At 50.5% G+C, this 20,158-nt stretch overlaps 2 protein-coding genes across 10 annotated transcripts in view; one reads left to right on the top strand and one right to left on the bottom strand.

Annotated features, from left to right (window-relative positions):
• The window catches only part of SNAP47 (synaptosome associated protein 47), an 86,377-nt gene extending 72,349 nt beyond the window's left edge, over positions 1–14,028 (bottom strand). For 2 of the 5 annotated variants that reach the window (XR_011389621.1, XR_011389620.1), the window contains exons 1-2: positions 13,866–14,008; positions 1,678–2,223 (exon numbers count right to left, since the gene is read on the bottom strand). Coding sequence is in view for 3 of the 5 variants with exons in the window: in XM_051840089.2 (XP_051696049.1) it covers positions 1,678–2,223; positions 13,737–13,765 (575 nt within the window). In the remaining 2 variants the exon portion in view is untranslated. Of the gene's footprint in view, positions 1–1,677; positions 2,224–13,736 lie in introns of all 5 variants that reach the window. The other 3 variants (XM_051840089.2, XM_051840087.2, XM_008252777.4) reach the window with 2 other exon arrangements.
• Positions 13,985–19,628, top strand: JMJD4 (jumonji domain containing 4). 5 transcript variants are annotated; one of them, XM_002723901.5, is made up of 6 exons: positions 14,006–14,439; positions 14,604–14,769; positions 16,668–16,793; positions 17,323–17,590; positions 17,940–18,086; positions 18,377–19,628. In XM_002723901.5, the coding sequence occupies exons 1-6, from the start codon at positions 14,181–14,183 to the stop codon at positions 18,674–18,676; spliced, it is 1,266 nt and encodes a 421-aa protein (XP_002723947.1). In that variant the 5' UTR covers positions 14,006–14,180; the 3' UTR covers positions 18,677–19,628. The 5 variants fall into 5 exon arrangements, with proteins under 5 accessions (XP_069932030.1, XP_002723947.1, XP_008251004.1 ...); XM_008252780.4 differs by having other exon boundaries at positions 14,068–14,439; positions 17,359–17,590; XM_070075929.1 differs by lacking the exon at positions 16,668–16,793 and having other exon boundaries at positions 13,985–14,439; positions 17,477–17,590.
• Positions 19,629–20,158: the final 530 nt, after the last annotated feature.

The following is a 20,158-nucleotide window of genomic DNA, read 5'->3' as shown; positions in this document are numbered from 1 at the left end:
AGCAACAAAATTTTGGAAACTGCAAAACAGATTAACCTAGCAGATCCAAGAAAAGAAAGCTGTCAGCCAGCATCAGGAAAATATGAAAAGCAACCCAACATGCATCACAGAACCCAGAATGTGGAAGAGATAGAACCAGCAACATGTGGAGCAGGGGTGGAGTGTGGCCCAGAGACACAGCCAGTGGCAAGCCTGCCTGGAGAGGCACACTGAACTGGTCACCCCAGGCACATAACTGCTGCTTCCCGGAGGCAGGAGGTTGGGACTTCTGTATCCAGTGGTGTCAGCTGAGGAGTATGTGAGGGGAGAAGGAAGTAAGAACCAGGAGAAGCCCCTAAAAAGGCTCATGCTCCAGCCAGAATGCTGTGGGCCCAAAACCTAAAGGCTATAGCCCAGAGTCCAGCCCCTGAGAGCCCCAAACACATGGGCACCATGAGAAGAGAGATGTTTCTGAAGAGAAAAACACATAATAAAACAGAGAAAAAGTATGCAGGAAAAAGCAGGCCCCCAAAAAGTGTGAAACAATGCCAGTGATAACATGCGGGAGGCATCATCCAGAAGAAAGATCAAGATGCCACTCAAGAGAAGCACTGGGGAAAAATTAATTCCTATAATGAAGTGTAACAGAAATAGAAGAGATATAAAACGCAAGATACACACAGTACCATGAAAAGAAAAAAAAGAGGCAACGTGAGAATAGAATAACATTACAAGAACAGTCCAGGTTGTCAGATGTAAAAAAAAAAAAAAAAAAAAAAAAAAGGGAGTCCCAGGAAGAACGAACTGTTTGAAATGAAGTAAAAGGGGCAGGCATTTGTTGTAGAGGTTAAGATGCCTCTTGAGACAACTGCATTCTAAATTAGTTGGAGTTCTGGCTACATCAGTTCCAATTCAGCTTGCTGCTAATGAGCACCCTGGGATACAGCACATGATTTCTCAAATACTTAGGTCTCTGCTCCCAATGTGAAAGACCTGGATTGACTTCCTGGCTATGGCTTGGCCCAGCTCTGGCTGTTGTGAGCATCTGAGGAGTGAACCAGCAGTTAGAGGATCTCCTTGTTTGACTCTCTCTCTCTGCCTTGCAAATAAAATGGAAATAAACAAAAATTCACCAAAACTCACTCTCCCAACCACAATGTGTGAGGCAAGTGTGTCCTGATCACCAAATAGGAGCTTCACTGACAGGAACACATCACTCACACAGCTCATGCCTGTGTCTCTCACCTTGTATACCACACATGGTGTGTACACATTACTCACACAGCTCACACCAGTGTCTCACTATGTGTGTGCCACATGCTGTGCCTTGCAAGTGTGTGTCTCTCACCATGTGTGTCCCACATGCTGTGCAATGCAGGTGTGTGTCCCTCATCACGTATGTCCCACATGCTTTGCAATGCAGGCGTGTGTCCTACCGTGTGTGTCCCACATGCTGTGCAATGCAAGTGCATGTGTCTCACCATGTGAGTCCCACATGCTGTGCAATGCAGGTGCGTGTCTCTCCCCAAGTGTGTCCCACATGCTGTGCCTTGCAGGTGCGTGTGTCTCACCATGTGTGTCCCACATGCTGTGCAATGCAGGTGTGTGTGTCTCTCAGTCTTGTTCTCAGAACATGTTTTGTACACCAAACATGCACCCTGCCCTGGCTGAGCCAGAGCAATTTCTTGGCTAGCCCACCTGTCAGCCACATCCAGGTCTGACTCCATCTTCTCCAGGCCCCTCATGACACTGCCCAGCTGCTCACCCTGGTGGTGAAGGACCTTCGCAGTATCTTCCAGACGCTTCTGGGACCTAGCCATCAATCCAGTGAGCTCCTTCCCCCGGGATGAGGGGGACAACACAGTGTTCATAGCAGCTCCTGGCTGGGATAGCAGCAGCTCCCTCCAGAAGTGCTCAATGATGGTGAAGACTACATTGCGACTGGGCCTCAAGGAGCTGAACCAGTGCTTGCCATGGTCCTTTTCCAGGATGGTGATGGAGCTGAAGATGAAATGTGAAGCCTCCTTCTTCACTTCAGTGATGCTGGAGAGGGGAAAGCCAACAAGAACCTCACCAGCTCTGTCCGCTGTGAACTTCAGTGAGAGCGACGTTAAGGACAGCTTCCCAGGGACCCATCGTTTCTCAAGGTCCAAGTAGTAGGAGCAGGGCCAGGCATGGATGCAGATGTCTCTGCTCATCTTTCCCTGGTGTGGTTGTGCCTCATGGAGGCTGCAGCCTCTGCCTCTGAGGAACAAGAGAGACGGGTTGGTAGGCAGGGGAAGCTGAACACAGAGCCCTAACTTTGGCTAGAGACACTCAGAAACCGACCACCATGACAGGCAGCCACAAAGGCAATTCAAGGCTCCGTGTATACTGACAAGAGACAACACCTCTAACTAGAGATGAGGGAGACAGTTGTGATCATAATAGAGACCCCACAGTCCCAGACTCATGCCTGTCTCCTCCATGGGAGACTTCAAACTCTCATCCCCAATACAAGACCCTTCACTTCTGTGCTCCTTGGAGTAAGCCCCCTTGGATCAGCATCCACGGAGGACATGCCTTGAAGTGGGAATTATTGGAGCCACTACCCTGGGTCCCAGGCCTCATTCCTTGGTCTTGACAGGTGGCTGTCAATCTCAGATCCTTCCCACAGACACAATCTTGTGGCTGTGATGTCTTTGTCACTGGAAAGTCATAAAGGTTTCTATTCACAGTGCCCTTCTGAAATTTCTATGCCATAAATCATATACATATATATAAATCATATACATATATAAATGTATATGTATATACACCTGGGTGTCACCATAAGTAGTACAGCATTTTCACATTTGTATTGACACCTATCAATGCATTATGAAAAAACCATGGCTGTCAGGTCTGCATTAACCTTGTATTACTTTTAGTCCAACCATCTCACAGATGAATATAGTTAATAGGATGAGGGCCTCAGACAAGGTTCAACCATGAGTTTACAGCACTGACTGGGCAGAAGCCAGGTGTGGTAATGCCTGGGCCTGTGGGATTCCAAGTCGACAGTGGTCTAGCTTTAATGGGGCATTTCTTTCAATTCTCCTTCTCTCTCTTCCCACCTCCCTCCCTCTTCCTGTGTGCCTCTGTTTCACTGGCTCTTTTACACACATACACACACACACACAAATTTACTGATGATATAACACCATTTATAACAGAGTAACTAGCATCATCCCTTAAAATACTGCAAAGTGTGGGTTTTGCACAAAATGGTTACAGGACACAGGGATTATTATGGGTCAGCTCACAGGCTTGTGAGCCCCTGCAAGGCACCATATGCTGTGTTGGGCAGAATGTAAGAAAGAAGCAACACTGGCACAGTCCCTGTCTTGCTGGGCTTGGAGTCAGCTGGAGTCCCATTCATTTTCTCACTGAGTTACACTCCCAGCGACCAGATTTTACAAGATCATTATTGTACTAGACACCACAGCAAGCAATACAAGGATGGGCAAGACACAAAAAGATGGACCCCACATTTTAAGAGACTATATCAAAATGAGATTTCTAGTGATACGGAAACTAAGTTCACCACATACCAAATGGTATAGGGACATGTTCTGAAAAAAATGCATCATTAGATGACTTTGTCCCTGTGTGAACAAAATCACAGCATGCCCTTACACGAACCCAGATGGTAGAGACCAATGCCCCCCATGCAGCATCTTGATGCAGTCAAGCGATGTGGTGACCCTGAGTTGTGTGAAGCTGTTGACAGTCTAACACAGAAGGCTGTCTTTTTTTTTTTTTTTTTTTTTTAAGATTTAGTATTCATTATCCGAAAGGCAGAGCTACAGAGAGGTACAGACAGAGACAGAGAGAGGTCTTCCATTCACTGGTTCACTCCCCAGATGGCCGGAGCTGTGCCGATCTGAAGCCAGGAGCTTCTTCCGGGTCTCCCATGTGGGTGCAGTGGCCCAAGGACTTGGACCATCTTCTACTGCTTTCCTAGGCCATGGCAGAGAGCTGGATTGGAAGTGGAGCAGCTGGGACTCAAACTGGTGCCCATACGGGATGCTGACACTGCAGGCAGCGGCTTTACCTCCTGTGCCACAGAGCCGGGCCCCCAGCAGGCTGTCTTACAGTAAACTTCCTTATAAGTAGAAGAAGCACACTCTAAAATAACGATAACAATTATAGTACATCATGTGTCATATACCTTATGTAACTGTACATACACATTGTGTATGTATACATGCATGTATGCACACGTGACTGGCCACAAGGTAGGTGTGCTAATAACAGCAAGCACTACAAACAGGTGAGGAAGGCACCGTGCTGCAATGTCACAACAGCTATGATATCACTAGGTAACAGGAAACTTTCAGCTCTGTCATGACCTTATGGCACTTGTGGTACACATAGCCCATTGTGGACAGACATGTCCTTCAGTAATGCAGGCAAACAGGCATCAGGTACATGCGCAGCCCTGCAGCAGCTGTGGAGACAGCAGGAAAGCTGATGGGAGTGACCACAGCCAGCTGCCTCCTTATGCCCCAGGGCCCTCTCTCTCTCCAGCCCTCCCAAGTTTCCCTTGTGCTCATCTTCTCACGGACAGATCTGCTATGCTCAGAACACAGTAGGATGCTACTCATCTACTTGATTGGAACCTCTCAGAGGGCAATTCTATCCCCAGCCCTAACTTAAGTGTGGTGTTTGTTCCCTGGGCCCTGGGGTTATAAATTAGGTCAATCCTACAGGTTGGCTTCACCCTGCTGCTTAGAGTCCCATTGACAGCAGCCTTAATTAAGCACTGTAGGAGACACACTGACCAGTTTTGTTCCAGTCAAGTTAACCACAACGATATGCACAAGGTCACCAAGGCGAGCTTAGCCCTTCTATTAGAAAAGAAAGTGTCTGCCATTTTTGTCTTGAATCCATTTATTTGATGAACACAAGGCATAGACACACCTAGAACTTGCTATTAGTTTTTACTATCTGATCATATGCAATATGATCATATGATATTGCATATGATCATATGCAATATGCTTAATGTATGCAAAACTCAGGTGCCTGATTAATACAAAATGATTGGGCTCCATTGTTTTGAAAAAGATTTATTTATTCAAAAGGTGAGGAAGGAGAGGGAGAGGTATCTTCCATTTACTGATTCACTCCCTAAATGGCCACAACAGCCAGGTCTGAGACAGGTCAAAGCAAGGAACCAGAAGCTTCACCAGGTCACCCACATGGGTGGCAGGGGCCAAAGCACTTGGGCCATCTTCTGCTGCTTTCCCAGGTTCATTAGCAGGGAGCTGGATCGGAAGCAGAGCAACTGGGACTCAACTGGTACTGTGATATAGGATGCGGGTATCACAAACAGAGGCTTCCTCTACTGTGCCACAACACAGGCCCTTGCATTCCACTGTTATGTAAGCTCAGCTTCTATGGTAATCCAGCCAACTATTTTACAAATACATTCTATACTCTCTGTTAGTCACAATAGCAAGGCAGGCCCAAATCTGCCAGAAATGCATGCATGCCAATCAGTTACCATTAGTCACCCCCAACAATCTCCAGGCTACCTGCTTGAATTACCAGTACTTGAAATCAGGACAAGCCTAAGGGAAAGATAACCTTACATATGAGAATACGGCTGTCACCACAAAATAAAATCAGGCATGAGACTTAAAAGTAGTAAAAATTTCTTGCGTTGGAGGGACCTTAGGGATAACCTAATCTGACTCACTCCCCTTTGTCTCTGAGTGAGCATAGTGCCTACATGGCCAATCTTCCCTCTCCTTCAGGCACCACTAAGCATGTCACATGAGCATGGATTCTTAGAAAGCAGCAGTCTCGGGATCTGGACTTCAGCAGATGTAACACACAGTTCAGACACCAAAGGAACATGCAGGTCATCAGACAGAGCATAGACACCTAAACACTAGCTACAAGACTGCATAGAATTGCCCACTGCAGAGGACTGAAACTACAGGAAAGGCAGGCCTTCTGCAGTGTGGAGAACACGACAGGACTAGAACAGAAAGCAGCAGAGGTCTAATAGTAAGTAGCCACAGTCCACCCCAGGTCACACAGGAGAACTGGAGGCTGGTGGTAATATAGGCCAGCCCCCTAAGATCCTATCCTGAGCCAGAGCGAGAGGAACCTCCACATTGAAAACAAACAAAACACCTGGCACACTCAACTCAGGAAGGCTGTGTGATGAAAGGAACCAGGAAGTTCACGGCCTGATGTCACTGGAAAGCTGAGATTTTCTCAGCTGCTTCTGTACAGAAGGTTGGCCTTGTCTCTCTGAGAGAGGCTTCGCGGGTGAGCCTGCAGTATGACCCCCTCCCTGACACACAGCAGGCCACACAGCAGCTCCCGGAATGGAAGAAGCAGCCTTTCCTGTGCGACACTATCTCACACTGTGTGGAATGAATCAGAGTGAACCACAAGCCTTTCTCTCACAGGTGAGGAGCCCAGTACTGAATCACAAGTCAGCCCATGAAGACAGCCTTGCCTCTACCTCCTGGCTCAAAGAGCCTACTCATTGCTGGGACACACCCTGATACACCAGGAGGGAGGGACCACATCTGGTTCGCCGCCATTCCCTGATACACAGAGAGCCAGACACAGCAGGGAAACTGAATTTGTGGGGCAGGCATTTGGCCTTGCGGTTAGTATGTTAACTGGGATACCCACATCTCTTATCTGAGTGCATGGGTTCCAGTCCTAATTCTATTCCCAAGTTCAGCTTCCTGCTAATGTGCACCCCATAATGTAGCAGGTATTGGCTCAGGTACTTTGGTCTTTGCCATTCACGTGGAAAACCTGGATTGAATTCCAGTTCCAGCTCTAGCTATTGTGAGCATTTAGGGGGTGAATCAGCAGATGGGGGAGCACTCATACTTGCTCATTTACTTGCTCACTCACTTTCTCCCCAGCCCCCCACCCCCCATCATTCAGTGAATTTGGATTAGCGGTTACCTGACTCTGGGCATGCACTAGTGTGAAGTTTTCCACAAGCAAGTACAACTAGGCACAAAGTCCCCAAATAGCTACTGCATCTGTGGTTCCAACTCCAGCTCCTTAAGCTCTGCCCCAAACTTTACGACTTTGGAAAAGTTACCTCACCTTCTGGACCTCCGTTTATCCACCATTAAAATAAATGAAAAACCTTAGAACAACACCAGCTCTAAAATACCCTAAAATTTCAAAGAGAAAAGAAAGGACAGGAAAAAAAGATTAGGAGGTGAACGACCACAGCATTTCTCCTTATCACATTATAGATAATAAACACAAGGAAAGTACTCATGCTTGATAAACACCAAGGAAGAAACAGAAACATGAGCAACAACTCTTCCTACCAAAAGTTTCCAGGGCACCTTTCCCAAAAACCCAAAGTAAACAAAGATGAAGTGGAAGGGCCAAAGGGAGAAAAACATTCACACGGAGCATCTGAAGCCACAACTACACACACAGCCCCTACACCCTCCATACTTACCTCCTGCCCTGTATGACACACCTGTCCTACAGAATTCCCAGAAGAGTCCCTGCTCCCTTCAAAGATGAGGCCTTCCTCTCCAGCCCTCAACACCAACCCTTCTTCCTCTCACGCATCACTGATATCTCCATCTCTTCCATCCCAGGCACTGAAAACCTGGTCAGTTAAGGGATAGGCAATAAATACTGTGGGCTTTGTAGGCCACAGGTCTCTGCCACAACTATGTAAATCTGCCCTTGTGGAGTCCAAACAGTTCAGAAAATACATCAACAAAGGGGCACAGTTGTCCCAACAGAAATTCATTTACAAAAATGTGGCAGCTGGACTTGACCCATGGGCTGTAGCTTGCCAATCCCTTTCCTAGGTCACCTCATCAGTTTACAAACATGCTCTAAGATCTCCACATTAAAAAAAGCATACTCCACCTTCTGACACCTTCTTCCTTCCCAGTACTGCTTTCATACACTCACTGCTTCCTCACCTCAGCCTCCCAACAACCTGGCACCTTCTGACAGGCTCCATCCCCACTACTCACCTCCAGCAGCCTCTGGGTGGCCAAAGTCAATGCCAACACCGGAGCTAATACCTGTGCAAGATGACAATCCTCCTCAAAGTTGCCTGTACTGTGGCTTCCTGCATCCAATTTTATGGGTACTTGTTTTCATCTCCTTTGCTGCTTCTTCCTTTTATACCTGCCTAACTAGACACAACCTTGGTCTCATTAGCAATCTTCTCTTCCCAAATGAGTACAAAAAGCACCATGGCATTAGATGTCACCTCAAGGCTGATTGTGCTTAAATGTACGTAACAAGTACAGAAACTGCCAAGGCTTTAACGTGATTTCACAGGCCTCCACTGTATCATACTTTTCTCAACAAAGGTTCCAAGGACCAAGGAGTTCTCATGGATCCCTTGCTTCTTCATCCTCCCAACAATCCAGGAGCAATTCCTCCATCTCCACAGCCATGACCTGCCCAAAGCAGGGTCATCACTCACCTTGATAAAACCCTCACTCAACCTGTTTGCTGCCTCACCATCCATTTTACATCCATCAGCCAATTAGAGTCATAAAAACAGAATGAAGGTCCAGTATTATAGTGCAGGATGTTAAGCTGCCACCTGAGACAATAGGTTCTAACACTGGAGTGCCGGTTCAAGTCCCAGCTGCTCTGCTTCCAATCCAGTTTCCAGCTAATTGCACCTGGAAAGGCAATGGAAGATGGCCCAAGTACATGGGCTTCTGCCACCCAAGTGGGAGACCCAGATGGAGTTCCTGATTCAGCCTTGCCCAGTACTGGCTGTTGGGGTCATTTGGGGAGTGAACTGGCAAATGGAAGATCTTTCTCACTGTCTCTCCCTGTCACTCTTTCAATTAAACAAATAAATCTTTAAAAAAATTTAAAAAGCAGAATTAGAAAATGTCAGTCTTCTGTCAAAACCCCTTCCCAACACTCTTTAGGTAACATCCTCCTCCTAATGGGCTCTGAATGACCTCTGGTGTCACCATTCAGCGCTTCTCTCTGCACTCTAGCCTCCCTCAGCCTTTCCATTTCAGCCTCAGAGCTCCTAAGTCACTGTATTCCCCAGGGACTCTGGTTGAGGGCTTCTTCCTTCAGATCTCTGCTCAAGCAGCACCCTCATCTCCCGAATGCAATGGCCCCCATCCACAGCACTTCGACACCAGGGAGCTCCTGTACATGTTCACATGGTCGTCAACCCGATCTGCTCTTAGAGCAGGGGAGCATCAAAGGAGGGGCTTTTGGGCAGCACTCCTGCACACATGGGCACCAATGATCTATGCTGAATATGTCTATTCCCTCACTAAGTTCCAGGAGTCCTCATTTGGTGCCCTGTGCTACAATCTTGAATGAGCCTCAACCCATGCAGATGTGTGCCTGGAGACCTGTGCTGATCTTGTGAATACAGAGCAAACGACCGTGAGAGGTCATGGCAAGGAGCTGATCCACACACCAGTGACGCTCTTGGGGAAGATGACAGCAGACACACAAACTGCACTCATAACACTGCAACTGGTTTAATGGGTTTCTTTCAGTATTTCCATCAGACATGTGCCCCTTGAGGGGACTTGGTATCAAGTAAACATCCTATTTTTAGATAATTTCCAAAGTCACCAAACAAGCTACATTCTGCACACCTTCCACTACCTTAAGGCTGGAAAGAGAACAGTGAGGCACTGTGTGTGCGCGGGGGTGGACGGCACAGCTGGCCGGCTTTTCCATTACCTGTCTCCTGCTCTACAGCAGACCCTCTTTCCACTCCCTCACTGGTTCCCATCTCCACCCGAGGAGGTTCAGTCACACTGTCTGGGGGTGTCACATCCCAATACCAAAGTCTACACACAGGGCATGCACTTGGCACTTAGGAGAGAACAGATACTATATTCCATCCTCACTACATTCTAATGAAACTCCTGTCCTGTTGTTTTCTGTCTGACTAACCTGGTCTCAGGAGTTCAGATCCTGTATGTAGGTCTAACCAGGGCCCAGGCTGACAGACACCTCTGTTCCAGCCCACCTCTCAGGCTCCACGTTTGCAACAGTGCTGATACTAAAACCAGAGGGCCACCGTGTGGACAAGGAGAAGCATGGCACCAAATATCTGGCTCTAGAGGTGCACCTCTCAGAGTTTACAGGAATGGTTGCCTCCTTGATCTTGGGGAGCACACAGGTCTCAAGCACTTGGTCTGAGCCACAGGACTGCAGGAATTCGTCTGGGCAACACCTGTGTGGACTACATATCTTCCCCATTAGCCAAACTTTGCACTATACTTCCATATCTTGAGATTAACATAAATACTCTGCTCCCTATACCTTCCCCATTGGCTCTCATGATCCTTCACTCAACTTAAATGTTTAATTAAAAAAAAAAAAAAAAGGTGGTCATGTGGGGCCGCATATGGGAAGATGTTATATTGTTAATTAAAAATTTTAAAAGTTTACAATTTAGAAATGTTAACATACACGTTTCCATACTTACATGAGGATATGGTGGGAAGAAACTCTGTGTATATGTGTAGGAAACCAGAACTCAAAGTCAGGTTCTCCCACTGTACTCTCACAACACAATTCTGTGACCACATGTATGGGGGATTTTTCCAGAGCAGCAGGCAAGCAATCAGTTCCGCAGCTGACACCAGCTGGGTATCTTCCCATTCAATCAGTTCTGGCACTGTCTACCTGGAGATAGCATCAGAATCCACAGGTTGAGGGCTTGGTCCCCAAGACTGCTCCACACTGGATGACAATCATAGATCCACATGGTTTTCCCTGTGCTTCTGACTGATTTGTTGTAAATCAGGGTTCCCAAGAACCCCTCCTAGGGTGGGATTAATTTGCTCAAGTACCTAACAGAACTCGAAGAACCACTCGGTTCACATTTATTACAAAGGATATTAGAAAAGACACAGAGGAATACACATGGAGTGAGGTATGGGGAAGGGGTGCCTAGCTTCCATGCCTCCTCTGGGTTCACTACTTTCCAGGAATCTCAAGGTGTTCAGCTATCCAGAAATTTTCCAAGACCAGTCGTTTTTGGGCTTTGCCCTTACATAAGTGTGATTAAATCACTGGCCAGCAATGATCTGCTCAATCTTCAGCCTCTCTCCTCTCCTCAGTGACTGGGAGCAGAGATGAAAGCCCCAACCCTCTAATCCTGCCAGGCTCTCTCTGGGTGACAGGCCCCATCCTGAAGCTACCTGGGGGTTGCAGTCAGCAATCGATTCATTTGCATACAAAAAGAGATCCCAACAATTTGGGAATTCTCTGTCAGGAAGTATGTATGTTGTTTTACCACAGCATAGCGTATGTATGTAAGGAGGGCGGGACTCTGTGCTTGTGTGTACAGGAAGGGATGGGGGAGCTGGATAAAGGGAGTGATGGGGGTGGGGATGAAAAATGTTTGCTTGGAAAAACAAGGTTTGTACAAATAAAAATGGTTACTTGTGGATTTTCTACCATGACCTAGCCCAAAACAGAGTTCCACACATGGACCACACAAGTCACAAGAATGCGGACTAGGCAGTGACCATAGCACAATCCCAGAAAACAGCTCTCCTCCTCCAGTCCCTGCTCCCCTCCACCGCCTGGACCTCAGACTCCCCAGACCCACCTTCCTCCACAGACTCCCCCTCTAACCCCTCCAGCTCCATTTCTGGGTCTGCTTACAGACCTTGATGGAGTCCTCTCTCCCTCCATGCTCAGAGCCCTAGCATCTCTCTGGAACTTCTCTTATCTTAGCTTGTGAGGGCAAACAAAAGGGGATTCTGATGGCTTAATATATGTGAGGCAAAGGAATGAGAGACTTGACTATAAATTTTACAGGTACAATCAAGCATTCTGAGACCATCCATGCACATCTCCAAAGGGTTCAGAGGTCTCTGACCATGTGCATGTAGCCTGTTTGGGAGAAGTTGGGTTTTCATTGTTATTTCCTTGCTCCTCACTGTGTGACAGCCTGTGGACTGCTGTCCAAAGATCACCTAATGGACATAATCTGCTAAACTCAAGCAATAAGTATGCTTTCTTTTTTCCAAGTTCACGTGGATAGGTTTAGGTTGACAAGACTTATTACTTTAACATTCTGGGGCTGGCCTTGCTCAGGATTGTTGAAGTACAGCCAGCATCAAACACAAGCCCTCACACACCACACATTCCATGTACCCTCCAACATTCTACATCCCCCATCTCACCAACTGCCACCCCCTGACCCCTCCCCTACTCCGTGCTTACAACACCATCTCCCAATGTTACCATGGATGCCATTTTCTCTACACAGCCCATCATGTCTATAGATATCACCACTCTCCATAACTCACACCTCCACAGACGTCACCTCCGTACCTCACCATCTCCACAGATATCACCTCCACACCTTACCGCCCCCACAGACCTCACCTCCATACCTCACCAATTCCACAAACATCACCATCTATCCACACCTCACCATCTCCACAGAGGTGAACTCTACATCTTACCACCTCCACAGACATCACCTCTGTACCTCACCACCTCCACAGACATCACCTCCACAGACATCACCTCCACACCTCCACAGACATCACCTCCATAGCTCACCACTTCCACAAACATCACCATCCCTCCACATCTCAACATCTCCACATATATCAACTCCATACCTCACTACCTCCACAGACATCACCTCTGTACCTCACCACCTCCGCAGACATCACCTCTGTACCTCATCACCTCCACAGACATCACCTCCACACCTCACCACTTCCACAAACATTACCATCTCCCCACACCTCACCACCTCCACTGATGTCAACTCCACATCTTACCACCTCCACAGATGTCACCATCCCATCACACCTCACCACCTCCACAAACATTACCATCCCTCCACACCTCACCATCTCCACAGACCTCACCTCCAACTCCACAGACGTCACCATCCTTGCACACCTCACCACCTCCACAGAGGTCAACTCCACATCTTACCACCTGCACAGATGTCAGCATCCCTCCATACCTCACCACCTCCACAGAGGTCAACTCCACATCTTACCACCTGCACAGATGTCAGCATCCCTCCATACCTCACCACCTCCACAAACATTACCATCTCCTCACACCTCACCATCTCCAGACCTCACCTCCATACCTCACCACCTCCACAGACCTCACCTCCAACTCCACAGATGTCACCATCCCTCCACACCTCACCACCTCCACTAACAGCAACTCCATACCTCACCACCTCCACAGACGTCACTTCTGTACCTCATCACCTCCACAAACATCACCTGTTCCTCTCCACCTCCTCAGACATCACCTCCACACCTCACCACCTCCACAAACATCACCATCTCCCCACACCTCACCACCTCTAGACATCACTATCCCTCCACAGCTCATCATCTCCACAAACATCACCTCTGTACCTCACCATCTCCACAGACCTCACCTCCATACCTCACCACTTCCACAAACATCACCATCTATCCATACCTCACCACCTCTACGGACGTCACCTCCACACCTCACCACCTCCGCAGAACTCACCATCCCTGCACACCTCACCACCTCCACCGACATCACCTCCACCGACATCACCTCCACACCTCACCATCTCAGACATCACCTCCACAGACCTCACCATCCCTGCACACCTCACCACCTCCACAGACGTCACCAATTACGTTCCACCAGGTCCACAGTGGACTGTCTCCACCACGCCACACCACACCGCCTCCCTAGGTCCCACACTCTGTCCTCACTCCATTTCCGTGTACCTCACTGCCGACTCCACAGCCCGCCACATGTCATCCGCTCTGCGGCTTGGGGCCGTGCCAGCGAGCGGTACCAAGCAGGGCCGAAAGCGCTTGGCACAGGCTCTGCCGTCGGACAGAGCCGCCGCTCACCTGAGGCGCTGGAGAGTAACTCTCAGGACGCGCGCCGGGATCGAAGCCGGACACCCTAACTGTCGGACACCACCAGGAGCAGGCAAACCGGAAGCACGGCTTGCGCATGCTCGCGGGCCGGCGCTCAGGACTCCATGTCCGGTGGGTACAGAACGCCCTCGGACTCCCGGTTCCGAGCCCGTGCCTCGTCATTTCCGCTCCGGCCGGCGCCTCCCCAGAACACTGTTGGCGGTCGCCCCTCGGTCTCTGCTCCCGGCTGCAGTAACAAGCGGAGTGCGCGCCCCGCAGCCCCAGCCCCGCCCCTGGGGCCCTCTGATGGACCAGGAGACGCGCGCCCTCGCGGAACGCCACTTCCGGGGCCTCGGGGGCGTCCCGGGCGGCAGTGGGGCCCCGGGCCGCGTGGCCTTCATCCAGGCGCCCAGCGCCTTCTCCTACGCCGACTTCTTCAGGGGCTTTCTGCTTCCCAACCTGCCCTGCGTGTTCTCCAGCGCCTTCACCGCGGCCTGGGGCAGCCGGCGGCGCTGGGTGACGGCCGCCGGCAAGCCCGACTTCGACTACCTGCTCCGGAAGTACGGTGAGGGCACGGGACGCCCAGCGTGCCAGGGGCGCGGGGTCTGGCCGGGGGCGCCCCTCGGGGCGGGAGGCTGCGTGGTCGTTTGCGGGGTGAGTGACTCCCAGGAGGGCGCGCCGCGTGCAGCCAGGTCCCCGGGAGGTCTGCTCCTGACGCCCCTGTTTCAGGAGATGTGGTCGTACCTGTTGCCAACTGCGGGGTCCGGGAGTACAACGCCAACCCCAAGGAACACATGCCTCTTCGAGACTACATCAGCTACTGGAGGGACTACATTCAGGGAGGCTACTCTTCTCCAAGGGGCTGCCTTTACCTGAAAGACTGGCATCTGTGCAGGTAAGGCGGGCAGCACGCTTTGCTCAGTCTGGCTGGAGGTGAACCCTGGCCACCTCAGGGAGGAGCTGTAATCCTTGTCTTCAGCCAGGCTGAAGCGTCGACTTCTTTCGGGATGGTCAGCACCTCACCGCTCACTGCATGGTGCTCGCCACCGAGGAACGCGGGCTGCGGGTATCCGTGTGCCCAGGGTTGTCTGTGGCTCTGGAGTGCCGCTGCCACCCCTCCCCCTCAGGTGCTGCCAGGCCCGGCCTCTCCTCCCTACCCCACTTCTCCAGGCCAGGCCTATTCCCTTCACCTTGCCTGCACCAGGGGCTCCCACCAGACCCCCTTTGGATCCAGAATGTCTTTCTAGCCCAGCTATGCCCCACCGCATATTTAAGATTTTCCACTCTTCAGGGTAGCATCCAGAGCCCTTCCTCATCTGTTCCCACCTGCCACATACTGTGGCTTCAGTTTGTTATTTTTTAACGTTGCAGTGCAACGTTAAATCAATGTACATGTGCAATGTAATGTGCAAAAAATCAATGTACATTCTGTAGAAGCTACACTTTTGATTTGGATCCTTTCCGGTGCCATCAATGTACAGCCTGGAACTTTCTCAGGATGCTGGGCAGCGGCAGTAAGCACAGCTCCCAGTCAGCCACACAGTCGTGATGTAGTGCAAGACTCTGTGTTGTAAAGCTAGGGTGTCTGACAGGTTTGGTGTACCATGTGCATATTTGACCTGGGAATTTTAAAATATGGATTTATTGGGACATAACCCATCATAAGGGGAAGAACATTTATACTTTCAAGAGCAGATGCCATCATAGTCAGACCCCCAGCAGTCGTCACAGAGCAGGTGAGAAACATCACATTTCTTACTTATGTAATGGGAAAGTAAGAATGAGCTCGGGCCCCTATAATTGCCACAACCCATCCAGGGGACACAAGAAGCAATATCTTCCAGCTCACTTCCACCACTCCATGTGTTTTACGTAAGCAATGAGTGGTTTTTATGGCTTAAGTATATGCCAAATATTTCACGGGACACACTTATAGTAGAAAACTTTGTTAGTGATTGTAAATTCAGTTTTTGACTAGGTGTCCTATATTTTTTCTGGTAACCCTAAAAAATTAAAAGTTCAGAAGAAGGCATGGTGACAAATGGGCAGGGCAGGTAATATCTGGGCAGGGTTTTTGTGAGTGTGCGGGAGTTTGTCAGGTGAACAAAGGAAAGCCAGGCAGAGGGACTGGCATGGTCTTCTGCAGAACCACAAGTGGTCTGATGCTTTCAGGGCTGTGACCTATCACAGTCTCTGACGAGGAATCTGTCTAAACGTTTTGCTGTGTGGCATTGGTAGAGTTTTTCCTTCTCTGAGGCAAGTGTAATATAATCCTGTGTTAAGGTGCCAATTGTGGGTTTTAGTGGTGAACCTACAGGGAGTGAGGGGTTTAGAAGAGTACATGGGTGGCCCTCAGGCCTGGAACCGTGGCCTAGTATCCACTGGGCATAGTTGAGTTCTCTGGTTATTTGGTGAGATAGCAGAGGCGTCCCACAGGTCGGGAACCAGGATGATGCCCACCAATCCTGGGACTAGTGCAAGAGGGAGCTGCTGCCTATTCAGCTAGCTATGCCCTGTCAGAGTATACACAAAGTCGTCTTTCTTGCTTACAATTCTGGGATCTACAGTTTTGGTGGGGCCCACCTTGAGTCCCTCAGGGGTTTGTGGCTGTTGGGTGGCTCCACTAGGGCTAGGTGGTCTTAGACAGCCTCACTCACACCTGAAGGCGGTCAGCTCAGTGTCACCCACATGTTCCACATCTTTTTTATCTTACTTGAGGTGCCGGTGAGGGTGGACCTGGGGAGCAGTATGCAGGAAGTGGGCTTCTGCTGCAGCCCTGTGCCTCCCTCTCAGGGACTCCTCAGCAGAGGATGTGTTCACCCTGCCCGTGTACTTCTCATCTGACTGGCTGAATGAGTTCTGGGATGCCCTGGATGTTGACGACTACCGTTTTGTGTACGCGGGGCCAACAGGCACCTGGTAATATCACGTGTGGCCCACAGCTACCGTGTTCCTGCGGAGGGTTGGGAGGTGTGGCCACTCACCTGGCTCACAGGCCAAGGCCATCAGAGCTGGAGACATTTATCCTGTACTTGGGGGCCTTTGGGGGAAGGGGGTGTATTTGTTGACCTACTCAGAAGCAAGTCCCAGGGACCAGCATTGTGGCGTAGAGGGTAAAGCTGCCTCCTGTGATGCTGGCATCTCACATGGGTACCAGTTTGGGTCCTGGCTGCTCTGCTTCTGGTCCACCTCCCTGTTAATGTACCTGGGAAAGCAGCAGAAATGGCCCAAGTCCTGGGGCCCCTGCAATCATGTGGGAGACCTAGAAGAAGCTGCTGGCTACTGGCTTTGGCCTGGCCTAGCCCTGGTAGTTGTGGCTGTTTGGGGAGTGAAACAGTGGGTGGAACACCTCTCTGTCTCTCTAGCTCTGCCTTTCAAATAAATAAATAGACCTTTAAAGAAAAAAAAAAGACAGCAGCAAGGCCCAAACTGGGAGCATTTGCCACAGGTCCCCATTCCACGCAGACATCTTCCGCTCCTTCAGCTGGTCTGTCAACATCTGTGGGAGAAAGAAGTGGTTGCTCTTCCCGCCAGGACAAGAGGAGGCTCTGCGGGACTGCCATGGTGGTCTGCCCTATGATGTGACCTCCCCCACACTCCAGGATGCCAACCTGCACCCTAGGCATCAGTGCTGCAGTCCACCCCTCGAGATCATTCAGGAGGCTGGCGAGATGGTGTTTATACCCAGTGGGTGGCACCACCAGGTACACAATCTGGTGAGTTGGTGTACCCTGCCCTGCCCACCCCACCCCACCCCACCCAAGTTTTGCCCTACCTGACTACAGGCCCTGTCAGCAGTTAGAGGAGAGCAGTACATACCTCCTAGCAATCCCCCTGCAGAGCCAAGACATGGGGGAGGGTGGTCCACAGACAATGCAGAGGCTCCAGCCGCTGGGCTCCATTCCTGCCCTGGGCTCACACTGGATGACTGTGGACTGAGCTGATCTCAGCCCCTAGGTATGTTCCAGTGTGGCAAACACTCCCCCAACTCCACTGCCAGCACTGGGCCTGGTGCCGGAAGCACCTGGAAGAGGTTTTTACGTCAGCTTTGCCTTCCCCTTCCAGGATGACACCATCTCCATCAACCACAACTGGGTCAATGGCTGCAACCTAGCCACAATGTGGCACTTCCTGCAGCAGGAGCTCCATGCCGTGCAGCAGGAGATCAGTGAATGGAGGGACTCCATGCCGGATTGGCACCACCACTGCCAGGTGAGGACCCAGTGGGGCAGGGCTGAGGTTTGCTAGGGCTGGACTGGGGGTGTAGGAGGTCCCTGGACAATGTAGCCTGTAAGGCCCAGGAGGCAAGTAGTTACCAGTCATGTGTGAGGGGTTAACTTGGGGGCCAAGCTGTTTGTCCTCAGGGAGCTCCCAGACCATGTGGCTTGGACCCCATGGAGTGCCATCTATCCTCAGTGCCTCTGCTCACTGGACCCATATTGGGATCCTTTGCAGTCTATAGCTGTGACCATGTGGTTCACTGGCCTCTCTTTCTGGTTCAGGTCATCATGAGGTCCTGCTCTGGGATCAATTTTGAAGAATTTTACCATTTCCTCAAAGTCATCGCTGAAAGGAGGCTCCTTATTCTGGGGAAGGGAGCTGAAGGAACAGCAGAATGTGGCCCAGGCACTGGCCTGGGCCTCCAGCACGCTGTGTTTGACATTGGCCGCCTTGCAGAGGTGCTGGCTTCTGTAATTGCACACCCTGACTTCCAGAGAGTGGACACTGGTGCATTCTCACCACAGCCAGAGGAGCTGCTACGACGGCTGGAGGAGGCTATTGCTGCTGCTGCAGACCTGTAGCACCTGTGCAGGATAGGATGCCATGAGGGCTCCCTGCCCCAAGGCCCTTCCCCCAGTGAAGATGGTCCTCACCCCCGCCCCAACCCCCGTGGCCCAGGACCTGCCCCTGCTGAACAGGAAGGGCTCCCCTCTGGGAGATCTGATGTAGTCCTGCCTTCCCGAGGCCATTTTCTGAGAGCTTAAGCCATGGGTCTTGGGAGGGCGCCTGGGGTTGAGAGTGTTGGTCCATGTAGCCTACAGCAAGCCTGCTGGGCAGTCAAATGGGGACTGTGTGGTTGTCACTTTGTGAAGGCCAGGACTCCTGAGTGACAGATATCCGGCCTGCCTGTCTCTAGAGGCCCCTCTAGATGGCCTGGCCCTGTCACCTGACACATGCACATATGCAGACACCCTCAGTGCTGACCTTCGTGCTCAGCGTCAGTGTACTCTGGGCTTCTGATGGGCGGCCAGGAAGTGTTGAGCATGTGCCAGATGTGTACAAGCCAGCATGTTAGACTGGACATTGTGCCCCTGTGGCTGACAGGTGGCCTAGTCACCATTGTGCCATGGAGGGTTGGTGCCCACCCTTTGAGCATAAGATCCAGCATTTGCTTGGTTGGTAGTGACCAAGGCTTGGTAGTTGCGTAGGAAGACAAGGGCAGAGAAGGGATGGTAGATGCCAGAGGCTCCACCCGTTTTCCCAGAGTGTCCACATTAGCAGCTGTCTACCAGGCCTTGATGCTTCATATATATGAGGAAGGAACAATCAGGTACTCAGCCCCTACCTAGTCTGAGCTCCTCAGGGTCTCATCTCATGTGGGGTGGGAGAAGGCCACAGGGCAGCGCCATGGGCTATTTAGGGGCCAGCTGGACTCATACGAATCCTTCAGTGACTGGGCTACTGGTGGTCCAGCAGAAACAGGCACTTGGTGTTGAGTTCAAGGTGGAAAAATAAAGTATTAACACTGTCAAATCATTGAGTAATGAAAGTAATTCTGTTTCAGAGCCTGTGTTAAGAGTATTGCTTGGAGGGGCCGGCGCCGTGGCTCACTTGGTTAATCCTCTGCCTGCGGCGCCGGCATCCCATATGGGCACTGGGTTCTAGTCCCGTTTGCTCCTCTTCCAGTCCAGCTCTCTGCTGTGGCCCGGGGAGGGCAATGGAGGATGGCCCAAGTGCTTGGGCTCCTACACCCGCATGGGAGACCAGGAGGAAGCACCTGGCTCCTGGCTTCAGATTGGCGCAGTGCTGGTCGTAGCGGCCGTTTGGGGAGTGAACCAATGGAAGGAAGACCTTTGTCTCTCTCTCTCTCACTGTCTGTATCTTTACCTGTCCAAAAAAAAAAAAAAAAAAAGTATTACTTGGTGAGACTGCATAAAAAAATTCCAAGATGTTCAGAACCATATAGCACAAGTGCTGGGTGGTGGTCCCTGAGTGGCTGACCTTGGGAGGGCGTGTCTGAGGGGCTGAAGTTCCTTCCTTATGTGAGACAGTGCATAGGCTGT

The sequence above is a fragment of the Oryctolagus cuniculus genome, chromosome 6, assembly GCF_964237555.1.
Source record: "Oryctolagus cuniculus chromosome 6, mOryCun1.1, whole genome shotgun sequence".
NCBI lineage: Eukaryota > Metazoa > Chordata > Mammalia > Lagomorpha > Leporidae > Oryctolagus > Oryctolagus cuniculus.
This window is presented reverse-complemented; position numbering and strand designations above follow the sequence as displayed.